The 17,973-nt window shown below is 40.0% G+C and overlaps 1 protein-coding gene across 3 annotated transcripts in view; it reads left to right on the top strand.

The window, feature by feature from the left end:
• Nucleotides 1–17,973, top strand: part of uhrf1bp1l (UHRF1 binding protein 1-like) — a 54,263-nt gene that overhangs the window by 5,341 nt on the left and 30,949 nt on the right. For all 3 annotated transcript variants that reach the window (XR_005991557.1, XM_041780624.1, XM_041780623.1), the window contains exons 2-4: nt 11,297–11,459; nt 12,996–13,034; nt 16,074–16,165. Coding sequence is in view for 2 of the 3 variants with exons in the window: in XM_041780624.1 (XP_041636558.1) it covers nt 11,297–11,459; nt 12,996–13,034; nt 16,074–16,165 (294 nt within the window). In the remaining variant the exon portion in view is untranslated. The remainder of the gene's footprint in view (nt 1–11,296; nt 11,460–12,995; nt 13,035–16,073; nt 16,166–17,973) is intronic.

The raw sequence follows: 17,973 nt of genomic DNA, 5'->3' as shown, positions 1-17,973 counted from the left end.
GTCATAGAGTCAGTCTGTGCTAATAAATGTCACAAGACCACCACAGCACAAGAATGTTTCTGGCTCCAGACAGCTTCCACACATCCAGTATCGATGGGGCTGAAGGTAGTTTGAGTCTTAACAGGAGATGTGCTTGTTTTTCTCAAAGCAGATCTGTTGATGCGTGATTTAGTACTGAACCAGAAACATAGTATGAAGATTATCACCACCCTCTAACAGAAGAGTTTGTGACCCAAGAGGTTAGTATTACTGTCAGGCTGGTATGTGAGGTTCATTTTGGGGTTAAGTCCTGCTGTTACATGCTAGTTAACCTGATAAACTGGCCCAGGATTTCTTCCCTGTCTCATTTTTGGCTGTCAGAAATGAAGCTTTAAGTATTTGTTCCTTTTGTTAGTCCCTACAAAAACCCTCCATATTTACCTCTAGGACAAATATTTATGATGGATAGCCATCAAACACAACAGAAATTTGAGCATTTCCAGCAAACTACTTTTTGCTGCTTCCCTGGCTTTAATGTCTTTATTTGGAAGGACATTTGTTGAGGAAGTCAGGTAGAGAGAGTGGGGATGACATGAAGGAAAGGAGCCACAGATCACTCAAACTCTTAAGCTGGCACTGAAGGTGTTTTTCAACACCAGGAACTGTCCCCTTGTACTAGAAAACATTTGATGAATTCAGCACTTTTCAAAGGCCCAGGAACTATTGGGAGTGGGGTAAGGCTGCAATGCATTTCTAAGGTCAGTGACTCCGCCAGCAACTCTCAGATGACAGCTCGGATTATTAACATTCAAATGATCAACAAAGGTGAACGGAAAAAGCCTTTAAGAGGAGAATGGAAATGTCTTCAAGAACCGTAACCAAGTCTAGTAGTCTGGTTTGGATCAAGCTTTGGATAGCCATGACCTATCAGACATTTCATAAGATCACCATCATATTATAGAAGACAGAGACTGGTTCTTCCAATCCAGACCTTTCATTACAATGAATCCAAGTATGAAAAGGTGTAGATAAAAGAAGCTGAGTGAAATTAAAAGTACAAAGACAGATTTTGCAAAAGAAAGTGACAAATACATGCTAGTCATTGGAACCTAATGAGCTGATATCACATAATCATATTGGTTTACTTCTAACTTTTTCTTCCTGAAACTTGGATGTCAGGATGCCTGATTTGCATGATCCTCCTGGTCGTAGACAATTGTGGGCCACAAGAAAATCCTAAAACTAAAAGTTCCTGGCTAATGGCCTAGTGGTTAAGGTGTGTCCCATACATGTGGATGGCCTGGATTCAAGACCCACCATTGGCTCCTTTCCTGCATGTCTTTTCCCAACTCTCCCATCCCTGTTGCTGACTATCCGATGTCTGCCTCCTTGGCATTAAATGCCTGAAAAGTACGTCTTTAGAAGTTCCGGGTTCTCTTGATGGAAAAGAACCCTCCATAAATGCCCCCGATGGTCATTCTTAGCGATATGTATTGACAGGATGCCAGATTTAAACCAGCTAGTTTGTAAGCTTGCACCCCAAAGCCCTGCTGAATAGTGAAGAAACAGTGATTGTACAGTTAATAGATTTTTTATATGTGTTTTTATCAGTTTTTGTCTCTTGGTCTGTTACACTGGAATGACAAGGACCTTTGTGGATTACTTGGCTCCTTGTTAAAAATTTCCAACGCTTAATAGTGAAGCTTCTAAACATTAAAACAAGCATAGCATTGACAACACATGTCAGCAGCTCAGCTCACAGCCCCCTCTGACTTCCTGTTTCTGCTAATTAAGGGGAAAAGGAAACAAGTTTTCAATGTGAAGCTTCATATTTTAATAGTTTAAAATGTTTTTAATGCAGGGTCTTTTTGTTTTGTAGAGGAAGAGAATAAACTGATGACTCATCTGCTGGTAAACCGCTTGTAAACATGAATACTGAATGATACAACTTTATTAAAAGAGTACAGTATGTGACCGACAGATGCGAGTCTACTCAGGATTTCCTTAACTGGCGACTTTTATGGCAGAAGGGCTGGCACATGCTGGAAATCATAGACCATCAGCTGATCCCACAAGACTTTGATCCATTAAATTTTACTGAATAGGAGGCCGATCGGCTTCCGGAGCCATTTTCAGCTCTGAGGTAGCTGAGGTTGAGCATGACTGTTTGTAACCCTGCATTACAAACACAACACCCATTGTGTGCACATTTAACTTCTCCATTGGTGAAGAAGATTTAGTGCCATTGTGGTGTGTGGAAAAATAGTCAATATCTCATCTCGTGATCCTGCTTTTTCTCTCCACCCTGCAGTAGCCGAGTAATGATGCACCACAACGATGAACTCCACTCTTCCCAGTGTTGGCACTCACTGCTGGTGGGAAGGCTGTTATGGCATGAGTCATGACTGAGTGCCTTGCTGTGGGTGTCTCATCAATGCGAAACTGCGAAGCACTTCTCTGTGTGTTTTTGAGTGTGCGTATGAAAGAGAGCGACATTTGCTTGGGGTCCCTCCAGGCCGGGACGTCCTCCACTGCTGTGTCACTGAGGTCTCAGATTGTTTTCTCCTTCAGTTGAACCTTTTCACCACCTCCACCGGGTCATGAATATTCCACGACTCTGGGGTGATCGCTGCCTGCCAATATTAACTCTACTCACTTTGACAGGTTGCCTGAGTGTTATTGAATTGTTGCCACCATTGATGTGTGTGGAGGTGTGTGTTTGTAGGAGTTTTTGTGCTGTTGTAGATGTGTATCTTTCCTGGTGTGTGGGTATTGTAAGCCAGAGAGAAATTCAAGTTATCTCTCCTGATGGCCCATATCAGATCGTGCAGTCTTTTTCACAACTGAATATAGAAGTTTTTGTCATCAGTTTCCACAAAACACATGGAAAGAGCTTTGTATTCAAGCAGCGTGAAATCTGTGACTGCATCAGATTAGTGGGATTTAGGATTAGATAGATTGTGACAATGACAAACAGTTCAATACAGAAAGGCAATTAAATGAGCTGACCTTTGTTACTAGCAATGCCTTAAAGCAACAATATACAACTTTTCCCCTTAAGAAAGTAGTTTCAAAGTCAATCCAAGAGCACAGTCTCTTTCAGCTTGATTACCCTTCTCTGGAGATAAGGAGCCAAGCTAGGGATGAGAATGGAAATCAGGTACCAACGCATTCAATAGCCATCATACCAAATTACAAGACCATTTTTGTCTTTGTCAGAGCATTGGCAACTCTGTGATTTTATGTGGTCTTCTGCTATGTGGCTGAGTTTCTGTTGTTCCTAAATGCTTCCTCTTTCTAATAATACAGTTGAATGTTGAATATCTAGCAGGGATGAAATTTAACCCAACCAAAATGCAGTCAAAATCTTTGTTTACAGAAGAAAATAGCGTCTATTATTCTTGACCTGAAAAGAGACAGAAGAAACCACACTGCCCTTCTTTTAGAATATCTTTACAACCTTAAAATGTTATTTTATTGTGAGATTTTAACTGCTTCTAGACATCAAAGTGAGCACAAGATAAATACATGGTAATTTGGGACTTTGGGAACCCTTGAATATGTTAAAAAGCTTCTGAAGTCTGACTGAATTTAGCAAGTTATTTGCATCTTGTGAGGTTCAGTGCCCATGAGGGAGAACTTTTTTCAAACACTGTCTGACTTGCAGTTTCATTCTTATTCACCAAAATAACTTTCTTTTTACTGCCTTGCTGCCAAAATCTTGAAGAGATAAGTTGGTTGGAATTCAGATAAAACTACCAAAGTCACCTTGAGCTTGGCAAGATAGTCTCTGTTTTTGGCTGAGACAAGCCTGGCTTCATTGTGTGGCACTCTTTATAGCCTTGCGCTGTGTAACAGTTAAAAATAGACAAATTAGCCCTCTAAACTTTGCAAAAGGCTCTTTGGGAATAATGGCAAAGCAGGTTAGACGTCAGGAAGTAACCTTTTACCCTCTAACAACATACATTTTTCCTGTTCTTTATCTTCAGCTGAGCTTAAAGATCAGCAGAGGCTCCTTAAGATGATTTCAGTCAGAGTGAATATTAGCAGAGATGGCAGACATTGTCAGCTCGTAATTCAAAGTTGTTCACACATGGATGTGTTTGTTATTTTTAGGTTGTGTTGTTTTGAGGTTTCCAGTTGATTTAGCAGCTCGCCCACACTGCAGGCAGTCTGCCTCCTAACATCGCAGTGCTGCTGTCCTCCAACAACAGAGGAAAGAAAGACCATGGAAAACACTACACTTACAGCACACATTAGATAAGCTTTCCTCTGGTGAATTATTGTAGAGGTATATTGTTAGATGACCACTATCAGAGTTTTATTCAAATTCTTTTCTAACACTTAACAGTCATTTCATCATATACTGTATGTTAGATTGCCTGTTATATATTTCAAAGCATTTTGCAGGTTTCAGTGTTTCTGCTGGTTGGTAGTTTTGCTTGTGAATCTCCCTGATGTCCGTTCAAGGCTGCTGGCTATACTAAGAGTTGTCGGGCTTTTTTTCTCCAGCAGGCTCATTACACTCTCCTGCTGACACTCAATGGACTTGTGAAGGATTTAAGAGTCTGATTTAAAAGTCACATTCTCTGTTTTTGTTGTCGAGCCAAGTCTGCTGCTCGGTCAGAAGGAACCACATTCTTAAATCTTAGAGGAGCTCCCTGAGGATCCCTCCTCATCTTTACCTCTTCAGTTTAAACTCTGTTTCCTGGCTTTTATTCTTTCTATTTCTGTTATTCAACCATTAAGTTTGTCAGGATTCCAGATTCCTTAACTTCAATATGATTTGAGTGTAAATCTTACAATATCAATAACTGTTTTGATTCCACAGTGACAAAAATAGAAGTCCTGTGCTCCCAGTGCTGGGAAAAGTCTTCCTTTAATAACCAAGGGATTCAGGCAAACTCCTGACAGTGCTTTGTCTTCCCCAGATTTTGTTTGAAAACACGAAGATTTGTAGTGTTTTTTAAATTTTAGTACTTTCCAATACTCCCCATCAATAAAGTAAGAGAGCTTGTACTACTGTTAATTACTAAATATTAATTGTCAACCAATTTTCGGCCTGGCTGGATATCAGGGCTGATGTTCAGCATTATTAGCTGTTGCTCTACAGGGGTGTCAAACTCAAGGTGCGGGGGCCATACCCGGCCCATGGAACAGTTAAATCCAGTCTGCAAGATTATTTGTCATATTCCTGTTATAACTGGCCCATCAGTGTGAGGTCTGCAGATTTCCTCAAATATGAAAATGTAAACGTGTCTTAGACAATTTATGATATCCTTGTTAGGTCATTAAGTCTGAAAAAGTAAGGAGTAAAAATATTGAGATAAAAAGTCAGAAATATGGGAAAATAAATTATTGGTGTTTTAATTTAATAATTTCGAGTTTGCATCTCACAATTAGGATTCAAACTTATGATTTTGACTTTTTATTTCGTACTTTGAGCATTTGAACTCATATTTTTGACTTCTTATATGATATTTTAAGCGTTTAGATTCATATTTTTTTAAATTCTAAGTCATATTTTGACCTTTTTAACTAATTATTTTGTATTGTATTTAATATATTCAACTCCTAACTTCGACTGGATAATCCCATAGTTTGACCTTTTAGACTCACATTTTAAAAATTTGAATCATATTTTGACTTTGAATTTCATGATTAAAAATTTCATTTCATATTGACTTTTTGAAATCATGATTTTCACTTTCTCCTATTATATTTCCTTTTAAGAAAATATTTTTCAATTTCAAATTTTTTGTTTTGAACTTTTTGAACTAATAAATTTACTTTCTTTGATTGTGAGCCTTTGAACATATCTTTTTTACTTTTTAAATTTCAAAATCGTTTATCATCAGTACTAAGTTTTGGGGTTTTTTTCATATTTTATCACTGGTGAAATGAGGTTGACAGTTTATGGTTAAAAAGGTGACCCTGTTAGGCCCTCAGGTTAGACCTGAATACAGAATACGGTCCCTACTGTGATTGAGTTTGACACCCCTGCACTACAGTATCAGACAGTTGTTCGCTAATAGCTGTTATATAACAACAGAAGAAAAAGCAACAATGTCTGGTGACATAACTGAACTAAGAAACTAAATTCACTTCTATATCTCAATATATTTTACTGAACAGTTTGATGAAATTATAAAAATAAATTCTTTATTTTGCCTATGTTTTTGTAAATCCTATGAAAATAGGTGCTTGGTGGTTGGCACTGATTGAATGGCTGCTTTTGTGAACAAATGAGGTTAAAGTATTTTATAAAGGTCACATATTTTACCCTTTTAGGACAGGTTTATATTGGTCTCTGAGATCCTCAAACGTGTGTGAAGTCTGTTGCTGAAAACACTCCAGTATTGGATCTTTGCATGTCTAAAAAACCCCTCTGTTTCAGCCCCGCTCAGAACAAGCTGTTTCTGTGTCTGTGGCTTTAAATGTTAATGAGCTGCCTGACCCCGCCCCTCCCAGGAAATGGATGTGGTTTAAGGGATGTGGCTCTCCTTATCCTCCTCTCAGCTGCCACCTGGGGGAGGATCAGGAGAGGAGGGCGGAACTTTCTTCCAAGCAGGGAGGGACTGAAAAAGTCTATTTTGCATTATATGCGACCTTTAAGCTTCAAAAAAACTTTGTTTATTCTTAATTCAGCTAGGTTTCACTAACTTTCCTGTCACTAATGAGGTCAGCTTAGAGAAAACATGCAGTGAGTGGGTGCAATCTAAGAGGACCAAGTTTATTTTGGATGACTACTACACCATAAAACACATGGTATCCAAAAAAGTACCTCAGAACTGAAAATGTTGACAACTTTAGTGACCACAGTCCTGGTTGCTAAAGCAAGCCAGTTGTCCCATTTGAGTCACTCTTGCTGTCTTCCCTGAAGCGCCTCTCTTCTCCTACTCATGGTTATGTTACCAGGCGGCACCACAAATGCACCATCAGAGCAGGAAAAAGCTGAGCGTCTCTCCTTTTTTTTTTGTCTTTTTCCATTTCCAGTCATAGTTAGGGGAAAGTACACTAGATCTGCCAACTGCAGATACAGATTTTTGCAAAGTTTGCACAATTTTTGGGGATGCAGACTTTGACAATACCAAGAAGGAATTTTTTTTGTAAGATTCATGTTGATGTAATTATTCCTCTTCATTTAAGAGCAAAAATCTGGTTCAAGCTAAGTTTCACAGAGAGGATTGTTCTGTTGAGTGCTTAATTTTCTCTTTGACAGTCCTCACCCGCCTGTAGCTAGTCCTAATCTCTTTATGGGCCTGGATTTGGTCCGGTGAGCTCGACCCTGCTGACTGGAATAAAGACCGATGTGATGAAAGAGAAAGATGACAGTGTGTGAACTCAATAACCTCTTACTACTGTTCTCAGTAATAAGTGGAAACCCTCGTGCGTTATTTAGCTGATTTAGTGTGAGCAGTATTGATGTTAGAATAGCTGACGAGCTCTTATTGTTTGATTACTGTGTTGGTTTATTTATGACTTGGGAAGAAGGGGAGAGGAAGCAAGTGAAGGCCCAAGGGAGACAGATAAGGAGTGAGGCTAGCTGGCTAGCTGCTTGATACTTGATCAGCAGCAGAGATGAATATTTCACCGGTTAGTCAGCGAGGAAGACACTCCAGTGACGGTGTTTTTCGCTTCTGAATTTATTTATTCCCATTACAGCACCTGAACTCATTATATCATTCACGTTTTTGAGTGAGAAAGCATGCTTTTGTGTCTTATTCCTTGTTTCCACCGTGCTGAGCTTGTGTTTGTGATGTCTACTGCTGCTGAATAATTCACACAGACGTTTGAATTAGAGAAGAATCTGCCAGGAGAAGGTGTTGAGTGGAAAGAAGGAAGAATTCGACAGTCTGAATCATTTAAAGTGCAGACAGCTGAATCACAAAGCATCTTCAGAGTTTCTCTCACACTGCGGATACAAACTCTGAGCACCTTTCTGTTTCTCCTGAACCATGGTAGTCAAATCAGCTCGGACCATGAGAACAAAAACCTTTTGTCTGATGAGGGATATCAGGTTACTGAGCGACTCTATTATCATTCATCACCACTGTCTGATGACTGACATGAAAATCATCCAGCAAAATTACAGCCATTAAGTACAATTTTGAAGTCCTTTCTTTTTTCTGGTGTTATGATTTTCCACTAGGTAATACCTCTGTTCAACTACAGGTCAGGAGTTGTCATATTGTACTTTTTACTTTACTGGATTTATTGGATACCTGTAGAAGCTAGTTTCTTTGCAGATTTACAGTGCCTATATAAAGTATTTAACCCCTTGGATGTTTTACCCTTTTTAATTAGTTTTATAAATCAATCATGGTCAGTATAATTTCACTTTTGACCATTTTTTTTTAACAGAAAACCTCTTTAATGTCAAAGTGAAACCTGATTTCTACAAAGTAATATCAATTAAATAAAAATATGTAATGTCTGACTCTGTAGGATAGGTCTCAATCAGGCTTGCCTTTTTCAAGTCCAGCCGTAAATTCCCTATTGGATTGAGGTCTGGGCTTTGACTCGGCCACTCCAGAGTCTTGTTGTCTTTAAATTCACATATTATGCAAAATACACTTTTTCAGGCTTTTCTAACAAAATATTTTTTATTTAACCTGTATTTAACCAGGATTCATTTCCTATTGAGATACAAAAATCTCTTTTACAAGGAAATCCTGGCCAAGACAGCAGCATGATAAGTTTTACACATAGGACACTAAACAGGACATAAAACAACAGTTACATCAATCAACAACTCAGCAGCTTTCAGCAGAAGAACATGTGCACACACTGGTCAAAAATATGTGCCCCTGGCCTGTCCACAATACCCTAGAATACAATTTACCCTGGAATCCTGGAGTAAAACACGATAAGATACGGTGCATGACAAATGTCCCAATGCAATGATAACATCAGAATATTGCACAGCAGTGATTTATTTGTTTTTGACAGTCATGTAGTGATACTTGGCATCTGATAAACCGAATAACTCACTAATCAGGATGATGATAAGTTGCTGTGTCAATATTTTGTTCCCCTACTGTGGAATTTTTTTTTATTATAATCAGGCACATGTGTTTTGTCATCTTTCTTTTCTCTGTCAAAGAAAGGCCAAAAAAAGTGTGTCATTGCCCAACTTCTGATCTATAAATAGGCATATGGAAAGCTGAGAACACTGATAGTAGGGTTGCACCCCAGATCTCATCTTTCCTCATCCTGGTCTGTTGTCTTTTGTGTACAGCAATGCTTAAAACAACAAGTAGACTAAGTATTGTTCCTCGATCACTGCTGAAAATCAGGTATTCTATTTCAAACCAATAAAATGTTTTAATGCTTCCCAGCAGTGTTGCACACATTCTTCAGTTAGTGAGGCCGTTAACTACCAAAGCTCTACCGATGTAATATATGTCGCTCTGTCAGTAATGTGTTGGCTGTGTGACTCTGAGCTTTGATCCGGCCCTCTGAACAGATAACATTCAGTAAGAGTGTGACAGATTAGCAAGGTAACGAGATTAAGCCTGCCTGTACTGTATGCAAGTGTCTGGCAGTGAGAAGTATTTTTCACACTATGCTGAGATCAATACCTTTCCTGGTTTTCAGGAATTCTGATCTGCTGAGAAACACAGCTCAATAAAGCACGAGTTCATTCTGCTAACTATTAACCAAACTATGAAACACTTAGGTCATGGACGTTGAGTTTGTATGTTCAAGGCTATTTACTGAAGCTAAAGAGATAACACACTAAACACACTGAATCACATACAGAGTTAATAATATCAATTGACTCATGGATTTAAGAAGAAGTGGGTGTTATTACTGGATGCAGCTTTAAAACATTTTTTTCCTACAAATTAATTGTCCTTTATTGCTAGTTTTTCAAAATTTTAAGGATGTTTAGATCCCATTATTATGTGAGCATTTGTAATAACAAACATATAAAGATTTGAATTTATTTTCCAGTTTTTTAATAAAGATGTGAAATCAGTTTATTGATAAGCAAAATTTGCCTTTATATGTGCTACATCATGCTAGGTGTGCTACTTTAGTCAGGACCACTTTGTCAAGAAACACTCATCAATTGGGGATATAAAAAAATTATCTTTATTAGCTGTTATTAGTTTGCACTCACTGCCATTATTTTATGTTTGTCAGTCTGGCTGTTCTGGGATCCCCCTGCCCTTTCACAAGCCTACGTGGAAAGCACCAAGCAGGAACAGCACACATCCCTGCTCTTCCTGTGTATGCAAGAAAAGCCTGAGATAGAGAAACAGCAATAAACCCAGAGCAGAACAGGTGCCAATGATAACAGGATGACATTGATGAAGTCAAATGCAGAATAAAGGAGAAGCTGGGGTAGAGGAGGGTTGCAAAAAGCAGCTAGCAGAGGAAGAAGCAAAGAACGGCAGGCTAGAATTGCTTATAAAAGGCAAATGAGCACGATTAGCCATCATGTGCTTAGAAGGGAAGCGGCTGGCTGTCAGCTGATGAGGGCTCGCACCGTGATCTAATCTCAATTATGGCAGTGCTTGACTCTGTGGCCTGCCTGAACTAACGCTATATGCTCAGATTCTGTCGTCTATTAGTCTCTTTCAATATTTGCACACTGTTTTAATCCAGAGATGTTGCTTGTCAACAAGTAAGGCACTTGCTTGGGGTCCCAGGCCATCAAGGGGTGCCCCAAAGGGCTGACGAACTTTAAATTACAGCAGTGACTCAAAATGCACAAATTTGGGACACAGTGTTAAGGTTGCTTGCTTTTGCTATAAAAACTAAGGTTGACAATAAAAGGGAAATAACGGTTTTAAATCTTCTTTATGTTTAGAAGAAAACATCAATGAATAAAAATGTTTACAGTTTTTAGTTGATCTAGTGTCAGATCATTTATGACACAATGGTGATAAACAGAGGGACTCTGGGGTGACTCTGGCTCAGAGTCAGGCCCCTCTCAACCAGAAGGTAATTTCTCTCAAAGCATGACTTCAATATATATATATATATTACTGTAAATTACAGGTTTATTTTGTGTATGAATTTATTAGTATGTGAGTGTTATTCTTCGGTGTAATTAATTCAGAAATTAATGGTTTATCTTGTTTAAAAATCTGTTTCTTGGACACGCAGTATTATCAGATATTCATGCTTTTAAAAAGAATAAAATGGAAAACTAATGATAGTGTGTGTTGTATTGGAAAGGCTCCCCTCTGTTCTCCTCCAAAACAGCCTGGGTTTGTTTGGCCGGCCTGTCACTTTGCCAAAAGCATGTTTCTATAAATACCCCCAGGCTCACAAAGCTGCATTTCCCATCTCTTTCTCATAGGTTTGCAAAAAATCTGTCGCCAGACAAGATCAACCTGAGCACGCTGAAGGGGGAGGGCCAGCTGACCAACCTGGAGCTGGATGAGGAGGTTCTCCAGAGCTTGCTTGACCTTCCCACCTGGCTCGCCATCAACCGTGTGGAATGCAACAAGGCTGCCATCAGGGTGAGAAACACCATCATGCATATAGAGGTGGATTAAAGAAATATATATACGATTTCTTTTGGAGCTTTTATGCATTTATTAGACAGACGGGACAGTGATTGGAGTTGGAAATTGAGGATAGAGAGAGAATGGGGAAAGATGTGCAAGAAAGTAGCCATGAGATGGATTTGAACCCTTTTAGGGATAGATTTGAAGTAAATGTGAGGCTACAGCTAACAAGGGTTATAACTATACCAATGTCAAATATATTGTATACAAATAAAAGTGCAAAATTATCCAGATTTGTCAACACTTTTGTTAAAAAAATGTGCACAACCATGCTTCGACATATCTTGTGCACTTTTCTTTTAGTGAAATCCCCCACATAAACATGCATGTTCTTGTATAGCTGCCTGCTATGATATGCTCATGGTCATCAGCAGAATGCCATGTATGAGAGCAGACTCTGACACACCCTGGAAACAGTGAACAGAGCTGTGTAACTCTTTGTGACTGGACTTTTATTCAATCCAAGGTCCACAGTCCACCTCGTCTTTCCCTCATCCACCTCAAGGTTTCTCTTTCTTCCTTCTTTTTCCCTTTATCTACCTTTTTTCTACATCTTTTCTTTCTTTGGTGCCTATATCTCCTCCCCTGTGTTTCCCTTACACAGTCTTAAGACTCGGTAGATTTACTCAGCTTATTTGCTGTGTCATTGACAGCGTGTGAAACCCTAATGCAGTGTTGCAAACACAGTTTAATACCCACGTCATTGCAGCAAGTGTGCATGGAGCATTGGATTTCTCAGTGAGCTGCCTGCCTCCAGTTTAAAGCCGATTGCAGCGTTTTATTTCTAACAGTTAAAAAGGAGAAACCAGAAGTGTATCTCACTTCCTCTCTTGTTAGATCCCCATCTCTTCTTTGTGTCTTCCTGTTTCAGAGAAACTAAACCTGACACTTTTACCTTTTGAAGCACTCCCACGCAAATAAAAGCAAATGGAGGTTGCTTTATCGATTAGCCATAATGCACACTGATTTATATGGTAATGAAACGCTTCTTATTTGATGTCTCAGAGTGACGGGCCTCAGCTAACACCCCTTATTAGAGTATCAAAGCATGACAGATGCAAAGCGAATGAAAAGTGTTCCAAATTCAATTACTGTAGTAATTCCTGAGCACTTCCTGATTCATGACGCCTCACTCTGTGAGAGAAAAACTGCAGTTTAACAGAAGCATTTAATCTCTTTTAGTAGGTAATTTGACACAGGCCTGATGCATATTGTCGATTAATGGAGCTGAATAGGCAGAGCTACCAGTCACTCTAGGCTCATTGACTCCTTTATTCTTGACAACATCTGTGCTACCTTGCCTTCTTTCTTTTTTTTTTTTTTTTTTTGTAGCTTTTTTTTCTCTGTGCAGTCTGGTTGCCTTGATTTGCTTTCTGCATCCTATGCCTTGTGAATTAGTTTCCTATTTTGACAGATTTAAGAGACCAAATGGTAGTTATATTGATCTGGGGTTTAAAAAAGCTAAGCTGCTGCTCTGTTTATTCACAGATACCATGGACCAAGTTGAAGACGCACCCTATATCTTTGGTAAGTTTCTCTAAATGCACCTAAGTTGCTCTGTAAGCTGTTGACAAGACATTAGAAAAACAGAAACAGTGGGAGTCACAATGGAATGCTAAAATGTCCAATATCAATCAATCAATCTTTATTTATGTAGCCCCAATTTGTAACCAATGTTATCTCCAGACACTTTACAAAGAGGGCAGGTCTAGATCATGCTCTTTGTTATTATTCAGAAGACTGAACCCCCATGAGGTCAGTACTAAGCAACATTTGGTGAGGTTGCAGTGGCAAGAAAACAAATCCTTTTATTAGGCAGAATCCTTAAACAGAACCAGACTCAAGTTGAGCACCACTTTCCTAAGCTGTGTTGGGGGATGTAAATGGATAGAAGCAGATGCAGACAGAGAGAGGAAAAGATGTAGACAGAGCAAGAGGGAGATACAGAAAGAAAGAGAGAAAGGAGAGAAAGCAGATAAAAACTGATGAAGAGAGAAGAGGGAGTTGCAGAAAAGTGAAAAAAGAGATGCAGACATACAGTGCTTAACAAATTTATTAGACCGCCCTAATCCTAACCAAAGTAAGGTTTATGCCACAGCTGCCCTAAATTAACAGCATTAGTAATTACCAGAATCATTTTTTATCTTTCTGCAATGGTTAATACACCAATATGTAGAAGCTCTTTAACCCAAATGATATTTTTAATGCTAAAATATAATTATTATTATCCATGAATTTTCAAATGTACTGATTTACAAAAAAAACTGAAAAAAATAGTAAAGCACATTAATATTTCTTGATTATTATGTCAAATTCTAGTTATTTACTTGCATTCCTGAACAGAAAAAATAGTTTTAGTGGTTGAATGTTATGCTTGATTAATTTCTGACTTCTCAGAGAAGCCCAGTTAGCTGGCTCAAATTTGGATGAATTAAGTTTGAAATTCCTCATTCCTGTTCAAAATGGTAAAACGTGGAGAGCTCACTGAAAATGAAAGAATCCACATTAAAGCACTTCATGATGCTGGATGGTCTTTGAGACAAATATGACAGGTGGTCTAATAAATTTGTTAAGCACTGTAGAGCAGAGGAAGATATATGGAAGAGAAGCAAGATACAGAAAGAGAAGAGGGAGATGCAGAAAGAGAAGAGAGTTGTAGAGAGGCAGAAGAGGGAGATGCAGAAAAAGAGGAAGACCTAGAAAGAGAGCAGAGAGCGCTATAGGAGGTAGAAGAGGGAGATACAGAAAGGGAAAACAGGGAGATACAGAAAAGAGAAGATGGTGTTGCAGAAAAAGAGAAGGAGATGCAGACAGAGAAGAAAGAAATGTAGACAGAGAGAAGAGGGAGATGCAGAAAAAGAGAAGGAAGATATAGAAACAGAAGAGGGTGATTTAGAAAAAATGAGATGGAGAAAAAGAACAAGGGATTGCAGGAAAAGAGAGACGAGAGAGACGTAGACAGAAGAGGAAGATCTATGAAAGAGAAGCAAGATACAGAAAGGAGAAGAGGGAGATGCAGAAAAGAGAGTGGGATTTATAAAAAGAGAAGAAGGAGATGCAAAAGAAAGACGAAGACCCAGAAATAGAGAAGAGAGAGCTATAAATAGGTAGAAGAGGGAGATGAAGAGAAGAGTTACAATGTGGAAGAGGAGGGAGATGCAGAAAAAAGGAGATTCAGAAAGAGACATGCTTGCAAGTGGAAAAGAGTATGAATCTGCTTTAATACATGCACAATAAAATGGCCACAGAATATAAATGTAATCACCTCTGCTGCTGGTTTACACATGGGCTCATCCAGCTACCCCCAAGTTTTCTTTGGAGACTTTACGAAGTTAATTGGCAGGTCACCCCCAAAATTTATGGGACTTTTTCATGTGTGAAAATGACTTTAGTCTTCATTCTTGTCACAGACAAGTCTGAATTCATTTATCATCCGTAATATGCCATAATATTTTAAGTTACTCACAGTTAATCACAGTATCAGAAGCTGGAATCTACTTGTTTTTTTTTTTGATAAGTTGTATTCAAGCTTCCTGTTTACATAGATTTTCACAAACACAGCCTCCAGCAGCACCACTGCACTGGTAAGACTGCTGTGGTTACTGACATCTGAAGTGTCCCATGAAGACACTGACATCTATCTGTTTACCATCAGTAACACAGCTGTATTGGACTTCCAATAGTCGATAGTTAAGCATGGTTCATCTGAGACAGCACACCTACTTTTTCATGGTGGTGCAGATGTCAGTGGTTGGGTTGTAGCAAATACCTATTTTAGGGAGAAATCTTTGATATTTCAGCCAGGTCTAATGTTCCCACAGACCAGTTGGGCCCTCCAAAAGCCACCTTTGCTGATGCTCACTGATGTGGCATCTGCGAGCACCTTCAGCTACTCATCTTGCACCTGCTTCACCTCCCATAGCTCATGGTGTCTATTTTCTGCATCATATGACGAGGTTTTGCTTAAGCATACTTTGTGTCTGTGTCATAGCTGCTAGCCTCTCCCTCATGGCTTCCACCTCGCTGAGGGGGGCGCAGGTGTCAGGTTGACAGACTGCCAGGCTGGTCCTGGTTCCCAGGTGGCTTCAGCTCCCAGCAATGGCAAATGCTGTCTGATACCAGAAACAACCAGTGGGAACACATGCTCCATTTTATCATTAAAACCTGGATGTGACGTACTCATTTATAGGCTATGTTGTTTAATGAATTAAAGAAGGTATTACAATAAAGATATCAGGGGAACATCAACCATTAAGCACGACTACTATGACTGTAAAATAGAAAGCATTGTCTGAAAACGTTACATAATGGCACTTTGATGAATCAACCTTGAGTCACTGCACTGTACAGTCTAAAATTGTAATGAACTGACTCACACTTAACCCAGTGAGGTGAATGGCAACAGAAGCCTGAAAACATTCCTGAAAAGAATCATGGAAAAAAAGGTGCTACAACTGGAAACATTCGTATCAGTCGGCTCAAAGTCAGCCTTGTACCAAAGAATAAAAAACTAAGAACAATTTGTGGATTGTATTTCCTAGAATTAAGCCTTTGGTTTCATTTCAGACTTTGGACAAAGTGGTGATGGAGATGAGTACCTGTGATGAACCCCGCCCCCCTAATGGCCCGTCTCCTATAGCAACAGCATCAGGACAAAGGTTAGTACTCAACCTGTTCTTTTTCCACTTGTTTCATGTTGCGTATTTTTCATCTCTTGTAATATTGTAGGATTTTTTTTTTAAGTATAATCTTTGGGCATTTATTCCTGTTTTTATAGAGAAGGACAGTAGATAGAGTGTATGGTTATGTATTTCTACATTGGAGTATGTGCAATATTACGTCTTTTTCTCCTAGTATGCTTTTATTTTGATATTGTATTTTTTCCTATTGTTTTTTTTTTTTTTTTAAGATTTATTTTTGGCCTTTTTATGATAGAGGAAGGACAGTAGATAGACTCGGAAACAGGGAAGAGAGTGGGGAGAGACATGCGGTAAAGGGCCACAGGCCAGATTCGAACCCGGGCCGCCAGCGTACATGGGTAGCGCCTTTAACCACTCGACCATCTGCGCTCCCCAAATATTGGGATTTAATATGCAATTATTTTTTAAGTTCCTCATCTCATATTTTTTTCAGCAAACATCAGCAATAGATAATGCTTTATTATAACCAACACAGTTTTAGATAGATTAAACTAGAGCTGAAACGTTATGGAAAAGTGCCCAATGTGATTATTTTGATGTGATTATATGACAGATTTGATATGAATTGTTTTGAAGGGAGTAATCATTTTTTATTGAGGCGCCGAGCAGGTGTGGGCATACTGATTGCCCCCCGGACTGGCAGCCTGTACATTGGGGTTTACCCCAGTGGACGAGAGGGTAGCCTCCCTCCGCCTTCGGGTAGGGGGACGGGTCCTAACTGTTGTTTGTGCCTATGCACCGAACAGCAGCACCGAATACCCACCCTTTTTGGAGTCGCTGGAGGGGGTGCTGGAGAGTGCTCCTTCTTGGGACTCCCTCATCCTGCTGGGAGACTTCAATGCTCACGTGGGCATTGACAGTGAGACCTGAAAGGGGGTGATTGGGAGAAACAGCCCCCTTGATCTGAACCCGAGTGGTGTTCTGTTGCTGGACTTTTGTGCTCATCATGGAATGTCTATAACGAACACCATGTTCAGGCATAAGGGTGTCCACATGTGCACTTGGCACCAGGATACCCTAGGTCGCAGTTCGATGATCAACTTTGTAGTCATATCATCTGACTTGCGGCCACATGTCCTGGACACTGGGTAAAGAGAGGGGAGGAGCTGTCAACCGATCACCACCTGGTGGTGAGTTGGCTCCGCTGGTGGGGGAGGATGCCGGTCAGACCTGGCAGGCCCAAATGTATAATGAGGGTCTGCTGGGAACATCTGGCGGAGTCCTCTGTCAGAAAGCGCTTCAACTCTCACCTCCAGCAGAGCTTCAACCATGTTCCTGGGGAGGCAGGGAACACTGAGTCCAAGTGGACCGTGTTCCGTGCCTCCATTGTCAAGGCAGCTGATTGGAACTGCAGCCGTAAGGTTGTCGGTGCCTGTCCTGTCAGTAACCCCCAGACCCACTGGTGGACACCAGTGGTGAGGGATGCCGTCAAGCTGAAGAAAAAGAAGGGGCCTTTTTGGTCTGTGGGACTCCAGAGGCAGCTGACAGATACCAGCAGGCCAAGCGGTTTGCGGCAAAAACTCGGACATGGGAGGAGTTCGGAGAAGCCATGGAGAACGACTTTCGTACAGCTTCAAGAAGATTCTGGGCCACCATCTGGCATCTCAGGAGAGGGAAGCAGTGTGCTGTCAACACCTTGTATGGTGGAGATGGCATATTGTTGACCTCGACTCGGGGCATTGTGGGTCGGTGGAAGGAATACTTCGAAGACCTCCTCAATCCCATCGACACGTCTTCCGATGAGGAAGCAGAGTCTGGAGGCTCAA

The sequence above is a fragment of the Cheilinus undulatus genome, linkage group 23 (assembly GCF_018320785.1).
Source record: "Cheilinus undulatus linkage group 23, ASM1832078v1, whole genome shotgun sequence".
Lineage (NCBI taxonomy): Eukaryota > Metazoa > Chordata > Actinopteri > Labriformes > Labridae > Cheilinus > Cheilinus undulatus.
This window is presented reverse-complemented; position numbering and strand designations above follow the sequence as displayed.